Raw genomic sequence first — 9785 nt, 5'->3', positions numbered from 1 at the left:
AGAATAGGCTAGGTTTTTTAAGCACAATTGATTTAATGTAAACGTTGTGATTGAAAACTGCTTTTTAGTTTAGGAGTTTTTAGCGAGAGATCTTATTGACTTGCTAAATGAATGCAAATTGAAGATGATTTGAGATTGACCAATATTTAAATATTCAATCTTTTTTAAATTTGTCCACGATTTATATTATTTTAATAATTGTTTTCGTGAAGATATTTAGATTCTATTTTTCGACGTTTCACTTTAGTTCGAGTTTAACAGACGGCGCAGCATAGACGTGTTAGTCAATGGTGAGCGGGTCGAATTTGATGAACAAACAAGATTAGACTTCACCGGAGTCTTCATTGTTAAACAAAATCAGACAAAATTTGGTACATACTTCACATCAGGAGTAGCTATTGTGGTCACATCTGTAGAAGATTTTCTTACTTATCAAATTTCAGTACCATTAAGATTCAAAGGTAAAAACAGGTTTCATTTTACTAATAAAAAATCGTATGGTTTGTTTTAAAGGAATGAGGGACGTTTCGACCAAATTTCATCACCCCTCTAAGCGATGTCTTAATACATGATTGAGTGATTGATTGGTTGAGTGAACTATAACTAAGTATTATTTCAAGTCCATTTCCTTCGCTCATATAATTATCAGGGAGACATGGTCAATTAATCCGAATGCTTTCGTCTGAGGAATGTCATCATCATCTTGTCCTTTTCCCTTTAAGGGGAAATTGGGCCTTGAATGAGGAATGTGGGGGCATACATTTGTCAGCGCATCCTCGGTTTTGCTGGGTCAAAATGCGAAAGCTTATGAAAAAAAAATTATTAAAAAATTGTGAGAATTTCCAAGAATAAGGGTGAACATTTTAGCATAAAAACCGCTCATAAAATTACTACTCATTATGTAAAGACTACTTATACAAAAATCAAACTTGTACATTGGCTCAATTCCATTGAGCCTCCTTTCCTCAATAACATTGCGTTTCATACCCCTCGTTATTTCGCATACCTATTTTTTAACATGTATCAAAAAGAGTGAACATTCGCCCTTTGTTAGGAAAAACTGCTGGACTTCTTGGATTTTGGAACGATGACAAAGATCTAGAATTTTTATTGCCTAATGGCAGTTTCATTGATACAAATTCAAGTTATCGAACAATTCACCATGAGTTTGGCCAGAAATGTAAGTTATCAATTCTGAAGTGGTTGTTTTCTCGTACCTCGTTATTATCGGTGGAACTAATTATTTGGTTAAAACTATGAAATGAGTTGTACATTTTCTGTGATTAATCACAATCAGAAAAGCATCGACATATTCCCAACGCATAGACCAATCAGCATAGAGAAAATGCAATGCATGGTATGGAAAATTGAACAAGTGTATTTTACACCGGTTAACGTTGACCTATGTATAAATACATTATGATTTTTGGAACTGCACTCGATGCAGATAATATAGGGAGGTTAAGATCGACTTCCGCTACGAGTACCGATACCAATATTCAGTCACGCGCATGCGCAGACGTAACAATCGTCCAAAATGTGATAACACCGGAAGTCGCGAGTACCGTTTTGGGGCTGAAAATGGAAGTGGATAGGTAGGCGAAGTACCGAATTATATTTACTGTATTACTGCATTTCCTGCAGTTTTTTCTAATAATAATATTTAGTTTTTAGTTGTGTAATGTTTCTGCTTTGTTTGTTGAGACTTAGGATTGTGATTAGAGTTTTTGATGTGAATACAGCCGCTATACTCCGCCGTGTTTATTTACTTCTTACGGAAGTCACAATCTTAACGCTTTAAAGTTTCCGCGCTGCCAAACAGTAATACGTCATGTATTTTTGTATCGGTACTGGTAGTGGAAGTAGATCCTAACCTCCCTAATCACTCGAATGCACCAGCATCGCAAAAGCGTAGGTTCGATTCCTGCCGGAGGATCCATAGTTGACTAATTTTTCCATCATCTGTTCCTAGCTTGAATTTGAAGTGTGTATAAATCCACTCGAAATTAAGACCCTTAAAACTGTATGAAATACGTAATCAATTCTCCCTATTAACCACACCCTGACGTCTTTATTTACGCAATGTTCTTCTTTAAAAATGTGTAATCAATGTGTCATTAGCTATACATATATCTAAACAAGTCGTCAAGGTGTAATAATGTCTCATTCCATCTATCCACTTTTCTGAAAACGTGAAATTAGTTGTACTGCTTGAATCTTTTAATCACATTAAGGTAGCGGTCGTTGAATAACCTGCCTTCGGCACAAGATGATATGCTTAAGATGATATAATTAATGTATTTGCCAAAGAAACGAACAACAAGCAATTTCACTACGTATCAAAGAAACACTGATTACTTATAAAAGTTATTGCAAATTTCATCGATAAAAGTATACAGACCTATCAATATTTTTTCAATTTATACAGGGATTGTGGACAGAAACAAGACTCTTTTCGCGTACCATGTCGGAAAAAGTTACGACATTTTTTTACTCCCAACTTCATTCCGGTCTTTCTTGACGAAACAAACACCTTGTTTTCGAGTTTTACTTTGGAGCAAGAAGCAAGGAGTGTATGCGGGGGAAATGAGGAATGCTTGTACGATATTGCTGTAACAGGTAAAAAAGATATTGGTGAGGCGACGTTGGAATCCTTTAATGAAATACAGAAAAGAACAAATGCGTCAAAACTTGTTGAGAAAAAAAAAGCATGTTACACGGCTCAAATTTTTATACAAATATTCAGTTCTATGCAATTCCACTTTATGAAGATGGAAATTAAAGGCTTCGAAATGTAAATGCTATAAACACAAAAATGTCGCAGTTTCCAAATTCACTAATTTCAAAAGTAGTATTGTATTGCAAATTGTTCGAAAATATTGCACCGTGCAATTGTCACCGTGTTAAAATAACTCAAACTGGGACATTAGGTTATCCCGGGCAAAATTTTAATGTAATCAATTAAACTTGCTAGCAAGTTGGTAATTTTGAGTGCAGTTTGGGAATATATATACCACAAAAATATTTGATAAGCGTCAAAATCGCCGCTTCCCTGCCGTAAACGAAGATTAGGATTATCCTTTCGTCCTCTGCGAACGGGCTGGAGAGCTGGAAAGGCAATCCTTTCGTAAGGCTGTTGACTTTAATCACGTTATATTTACGATTTCAATCACTGTAGACATAAAAAAATGGTGAGGGCGGATTTTACCAAATTATCTACATGGTACTCGGTATAGATATGCATATTTGATCATACCTCCTAGTTTCTAGCTTGTGTTCTCCCACAGAGTCTCTTTAATACCATGTATACTAGAAATACATTGCATGCAAAGTCCCCTCGCCTGAAGCAATAAACATATACTTCCATCACTAAAATTCTATAATACTCGTTTCTGCTGAATGATCGAAATTGTAAAGTAAAATCCTATATCTTGGTACAATTATAATCATAATAATTGTGCTACGAATAGTTTTAAATACTATACAATTTTTAGCGAAATTTCAATTACTTTTTAAACAGATTCACCTTTAAAAATAAATACTTTCCAAATCAAAATCGTTTTAACGAAATTGACGAATAAATTCAAAGAGGTTTCATACAATTGTTGATAAATCCACATATTAAACTTACAAAATACTTGCATGCTTTAAAATACAAAATCTACTCATTTACCTGAGTGTTGAAAAACACTAAAAAAATGCTTCAAAATCGTATATTTTTTACCATCCATTTGAATGAAAGTTTTTCTATCCGAAGGCATCTTATTCCATTATATTTTAATCAATTTTACGACTCATCAAAATGAAAGACCATCAAAATGAAAAATATTATTTAAAAAAATATAATTCAATTTAAATAAATTATAATTCAAAATATCAGTTATGCTGACGTGAACCCAAATTTTAATTTAGCCAATCGCACGTTTGTAAACGTTTGTTAGTAACCAGTTTTAACTCGTTTTAAACGCACGCATGCGCAAAACTTACAAAAACGCCCAACGTCCATGACATAATGGCGGACAACTTTCATTTCGCATTTGCATTCCCGGCCGTAATTAAAATCTCCGGGCGGAATTAGTACCCTCGCCCGGTGCTTCGCACCGGCTCGGGGACAATAATTGTCACTTGGTATAAATTGCCTTCTCGCGAGAGCCAAAATCCATGATCCGAACTTAAGGAGAAGCAAGGCTTTTTCATGAACGAGAAGGATTTAGTCACAGAGGACGCTTAAAATTTTTGTAATTATTAATATTATTTTTAAAACGATTCGCTACACTCTAACCCCCATATAGCTAACCGAACCCCATTAATGCAATTCCTCGGTAATAAGTCAAAAATGTTTTTCAGTTGCCAAGCGTATTTTCTTTGGTTGTGATGGAGTCGAGAACAGTGGGAAGAAAGTAGATTTTTGTGGTGATTGTGGAGGAGACAACTCATCGTGCACTGATTGTGAAGGTCGCATAAGACCTGGCTTTCTTAACAATGAAACATGTGGTAGGTTTCTTTTATTATTATCAAACTGAAAATTTGAACATAAATTGCCAGGCAAAGAAAGTTTGTGAGATATTTTTATGCATGTGACAAGACTTAGGTTTACCATTTTTGACCTAGGTTCCTATCTGCCCTGGAGCGAATGGAGTGTTTGCATCGGCGTAGATGAAAAAGTAACAAGAGAGCGAAACCGAACATGTTCGAAAAAAGGACATTGTCGTCATTTAGGTAACAGTATACAACAAGAAAAATGCAAGACTAGTGAGGATGACGGTAAGTTCCAAAATTACTCCGGCATGAGCGACAGGGTTTAAAAATGGCCGAGGTTTTCGTATTTTTGTTTTTTTATCATACAGTATTTAAAAGCTCTCGGCTAATTTGTGCCCAGTACTTGACCCGACGCTCGCTGAAGATCGTAAGTCAACGTATTAATCTACGTTAAAGTTTCGTCTCGTAAAAGTTGTCATGCGCTTATAGTATCTTGAGCGAATTTTTCGAGGCGCGATTTGATTTCGCTTACATTATGCAGCAACTCCTACACGAGGTACGAATAAACCGTTATTTTAATGCTGTTGTTTGGAGATGTTGACGCCTATGGCGCTAAGAAATGTCGCACACGATTGAAGAAATAAGAATATTTACGATCAAGCGCTAACACAGCATGAGCATTCACATTCGTCAATTAACATGCATATTACACATATTACACGCTATTATAAGCTATACGGTTATCATATGAATAAAATTCAAGATGGCGGTCAACATTGACAGCAGCGAAAAGGTTACAAGCAATGACGGATTACAGGGGCGGATCTAGGGGTTGCCAGATGAGTCACGCGACTAGTTCAATCTAAATGCTTAATATATCGCGAACAGCATCAAAAGAACGGTTTATTTCTTCCTCTTGGAGCAATTGCCATATCATGTGAGCGAAATCAAATCGCGCATAAGACAATTAGCCAAAGATTTTGAGCTGTGTACCACAACTCTTGAGAGAAAAAACTGTGACGTAGATAAACACGGTGACATACACTTTTGAAATACTAGCTAGTATACTTCGCGCCAAAACACACTTGCGAGAACGAAAAACGTCGCTGACACCAGAGTAATCAGGAAAATTCTACTTATTACTCTGGCGTCAGCAACGGAGTTGAAAATTTGCCTAGGTTTTGTTTTATTTTTAGTTTGTTTTTTTTCTAGTTTTATTTAATTATTTTTTTTATTATTATTTTTCGTCGTCGCAAGTGAGTTTTGGCGCGAAATATACTAGTATTTGAAAAGTGTACGTGACCGTATTTATCTACGTCACAGTTTTCTCTCCCAAGAGTTGTTTTGCACTGATCGAAATCTAATTTTCCGATGTGCGATTTGATTTAACTCCCATGATACGGAAATTCCCCGAAGAGGAACAAATAAACCGTTCTTAATTTTGATGCTGTTCGATTAATTAGGGTAAGAATATATTTAATACATATAGATTCTTATACTTTTTAAAGTACGATGTGCTTCTGAATGCCGCGATCGAACAACATTTAGGTTCGCAAGGCATCTAAATGAGTATGAACTGTATTGTTTATGTTCAGAAGCTTGGCACGTTTACGGGGTTAAATATAACATGACGCATGTTCTGGCCGATGTTTACGCCAGAACATGCGTCTTGTTATATTTAACTACTAGCTTGAAAAAGCTTCTCAACCAAGTGATATCAGAAGTTTGTTCCCATTTCGCTATGAGACTTACGCCTGTATTCAAAAAGCTCACTCAAACTCACACTCCTTGAGTGTGACATATAAATTTTGTTAATGCTGGTCAATGAGAAAGTTTTCGCTCAATAGATGGAAAGATATAACGTGAATCGCTGGAAATCAAGCCCCTATACGGCTCGAAATACTGCCATTGAAACGTTATGAGAACATTAATATCTCTCTGAGCTTTTACAGAATACAGGCGATATAGTATAAACACGATAAAATTATCATGTCTGACAAACCTGGAAATTCCCGTCGTTAAAAGTGAAACTGCTAAAGCAAAGTCATCATATACTGGAGCAAGTTTATTTCATTCCTTACCAGACGATTTAAAATCTATTTTGAACTTTATAATGACATCCTATAGGAAAAATCTTAAAAAATTCTTTATTGATTTAAATTATAAAGTTGACTATATCAATAATATAGCTGCATTGCTTGAAAGCATGTAGTCATTTGTCAATGTGTTTCCAACCACCAGTCTTAATTTACTGGAGAGGTCATTAAGGAGGTCTATTAGGTAGAATACTTGTCAAACTGTAAATAATGCAAAAAATACCCTCTTGAAAAAAGTTTTTATACAAGCGCGGATTGTCAATACATTTTTCAACTTCGATACTTTTTAATACATATAGTCTAGGACCTGTAAAGAGTTTATATGCATTTAATTTAGGACAGATTATCTCAACTGTTTTAGGGTAAAAAGACCATGCCGGTCAACATGGCATATGTGCCAAAATCTGAATCTGGGACTAAAGTCCTGAAAATGACCACATCCAGAAACGCCATGGTCGACATAGCTCTAAATCCTGAATTATCAAAGCCACAGTCTTTCTGAATTGTTTTTATGGTTCAGAGTTATTGCTTTTAGGGGTGGTCACTAGAGAGTGAAATTAGCCTAAGTTTCATATTTTACAAGAAAATGAATGTTTACCATTCCAGGTCAACTGCTGATTATGCATAAAATTACAGATTCACCTGGCAAAGTCTAATTTTTCCTATTTTCAAATAATTTTTGCCACCTGATTAAAAAATGCTTATTTTAGTACATTTATTCCAAATTCCAGCCAGAACACGATTTCTGCCATATTTTTCAAATTTAATCGCCGTTTTTCGCCGTCCGTCGCAAGTGCCTTCCAAATATTGTACTTTAACACGATTCTAGTTGACTAAAGAATTATTCAACTAATTTTCGATGGGTTTTGAAGTAGTGCCATGTAGTATTTTTTCATTTTTGTGTCCCTCAGATTTCATCAATTATGTCGCCATTGCAATGTTTCGCCGCCTTTTTGCACGATAAATGGCACTTCTTGGTACCCAGCTGAATTTTTTTCACTGTATCGATAAATAATTCATAGTACAATAACAGCTATCCAAAATTTAAAAGCATTTGTCCAACTTGGAAGTAAAAAACCATCTCTCGTTTATTGGGAATGAAATTCAAGTGCGAAAGATTCAAAATAATTTAAAAGTCTAACGCACACTCCAAGACAAATGCTCGCGGGCAACATTGCAGGGGATGTGTTAAATTTTCACGAATATATTTCTGGTTTATTTTTTTAACTTTGTGAAAGCAAGAAATGCAACTTAAACATGGAGACTTGTTAATGTTGTCATGAGGAAGTTTAACAGCAAAACGGACAAATTTTAATGCTGTCCACGAGAACTCGTCGCGGAGTTTGCGCGGATTTACGAATTATTTTGAATCTTTCGCACTTGAATTCCCAATAAACGAGGGGAGTTTTTTTACTACCAAGTTGGCCAAATGCTTTTAAATTTTGGATAGTTCTTATTGTTCTTATTGTACTATCAATTATTTATCGATGCCGTGAAAAAAATTCAGCTTGCTGGGTATCAAGAAGTGGCATTTATCGTGCAGAAAGGCGGCGAAACATTGCAAGGGCGACATAATTGATGGAATGTGAAGGGACACAAAAATGAAAATATGTTACATGGCACTACTTCAAAACCCATCGAAAATTGGTTGAATAGTTCTTTAGTCCACTAGAATCGTGCTAAAGTACAATATTTGGATGGTGCTTGCGACGGACGGCGAAAAACGGCGATCAAATTTGCAAAATATGGCTGAAATCGTGTTCTGTTGGGAGGTAAGTGAAATGAAATATGTCGTATCCCAACAAAACATTGTTATTTCCTAGGAAATTAATAATAAATATACTAAAATAAGCATAATTTTTAATCATATGACAAAAATGTTTAGAAAATAGGGAAAATTAGACTTTGCCAGGTGAATCTGTAATTTTATGCATCATTAGTAGTTGACCTGAAATGGTAAACATTCATTTTCTTGTAAAATATGAAACTTAGGCTAATTTCACCCTCCAGTGACACCCCTAAAAGCAACCATTCTGAACCATATAAACAATTCAGAAAGACTGTGAAAGACTTACCTCAAAACAGTTGAGATAATCTGTCCTAAATGAAATGCATACAAACTCCTTTACAGGTCCTAGACTAATATTCCCGTAGACGGAAAAGAAATATTATAGATAAATTCATTTAACCAGAATACAAGTGATCGTACGAATTTGACAAGTTACGTTTTAAAATGGCTCGGCGAACATTGCCAGAAATTCGCGGTCACGACAATTTATATTTTCGCCAAAATTAATGCGTTGTATTGTGCAACTCCTGTACATTGAATTTACCAATACTTTTCCGACCGTCCAGGCACTGGTATTTTGCCCACCCCCTGTCCCGCAAACTATAGACTAAATGAAATGAATACTTTGGATAACAAAGTGTTGTCTGTACAATATGAGGTTACAATATTTCGTGAAACTAAAACTGCGAATTTATATAGTTTCACCTTTGTGACCACGTTACATGGTTGAACAGTGTGTAAAACTCTACTTCGACTCGGAAATTAGTGTATCACCAAAAAAATACTGCCCCACGTGTAACAACGACATAATACTTGACTATAGTACATAACTCTAAGAGTAAGACAGTAGGAGTGAGTGGAAGAGCCACACCATGCACGACGTTTATTCGAACAATGAAAATAATATCTTTTGACCATTTAGCCGCTTGTTCCCTGTCTTGACCAATAAATTCAAATGTTAACTTTTATGTTGTCTTTTTTACATTACAGACGATCGAAAAGCGTTAAAGTTCTATGCAGCTGTTATTGGTATTCCTGTTGTTGCCATAATTCTCATCATTGCAATCGCTGCATTGTGTAAGCGCTGCTGTTGCAGCAAGATTTCTTCAACTGCTCCAGCCAATTTACATGTCTCTAATCATCAAAATAACTCTTATATTATGTAGTTTAAAGTTATTTCCAGGCAGAATAGCATGCACAGTAATCATGTATAAAATATATCATCTCTTTTATGATGCCTCTCTTTTGAGTTTTGTTGAAGTAAAGAGTTTAAATTTACTAGAATTGAAATATATAAACTTTTACCGAACTTGCACTTGTAGGCTGACATAGGCATTGACAGCCTTTTTTTGTGCTGGAGAATGTAACCAATAATTAATTTTTAGATAAAGAGAAGTGTGAACAATTATTCATAGAACTTC

General features: G+C 35.3%; 1 protein-coding gene across 1 annotated transcript; it reads left to right on the top strand.

Annotated features, from left to right (window-relative positions):
• The first annotated feature begins 1581 nt into the window (after nucleotides 1-1581).
• Nucleotides 1582-9559, top strand: LOC114544215. The gene is made up of 5 exons (XM_028562909.1): nucleotides 1582-1595; nucleotides 2429-2694; nucleotides 4348-4494; nucleotides 4612-4764; nucleotides 9355-9559. The coding sequence occupies exons 1-5, from the start codon at nucleotides 1582-1584 to the stop codon at nucleotides 9528-9530; spliced, it is 756 nt and encodes a 251-aa protein (XP_028418710.1). The 3' UTR covers nucleotides 9531-9559.
• Nucleotides 9560-9785: the final 226 nt, after the last annotated feature.

The sequence above is a fragment of the Dendronephthya gigantea genome, unplaced genomic scaffold, assembly GCF_004324835.1.
Source record: "Dendronephthya gigantea isolate DGI-Jeju-01 unplaced genomic scaffold, DenGig_1.0 000689F, whole genome shotgun sequence".
Lineage (NCBI taxonomy): Eukaryota > Metazoa > Cnidaria > Anthozoa > Malacalcyonacea > Nephtheidae > Dendronephthya > Dendronephthya gigantea.
Note: the sequence above shows the minus strand (reverse complement) of the source record. Positions and strands in the feature narration are given on the sequence as shown.

What these genes read in the sequence shown, in the direction of transcription:
- LOC114544215 (XM_028562909.1), top strand. An exon ending in AACAAATGCGTCAAAACTTG is followed by an intron (nt 2,695 to 4,347) that starts TTGAGAAAAAAA and finishes AATGTTTTTCAG; the next exon opens with TTGCCAAGCGTATTTTCTTT. An exon ending in CAAGACTAGTGAGGATGACG is followed by an intron (nt 4,765 to 9,354) that starts GTAAGTTCCAAA and finishes TTTACATTACAG; the next exon opens with ACGATCGAAAAGCGTTAAAG.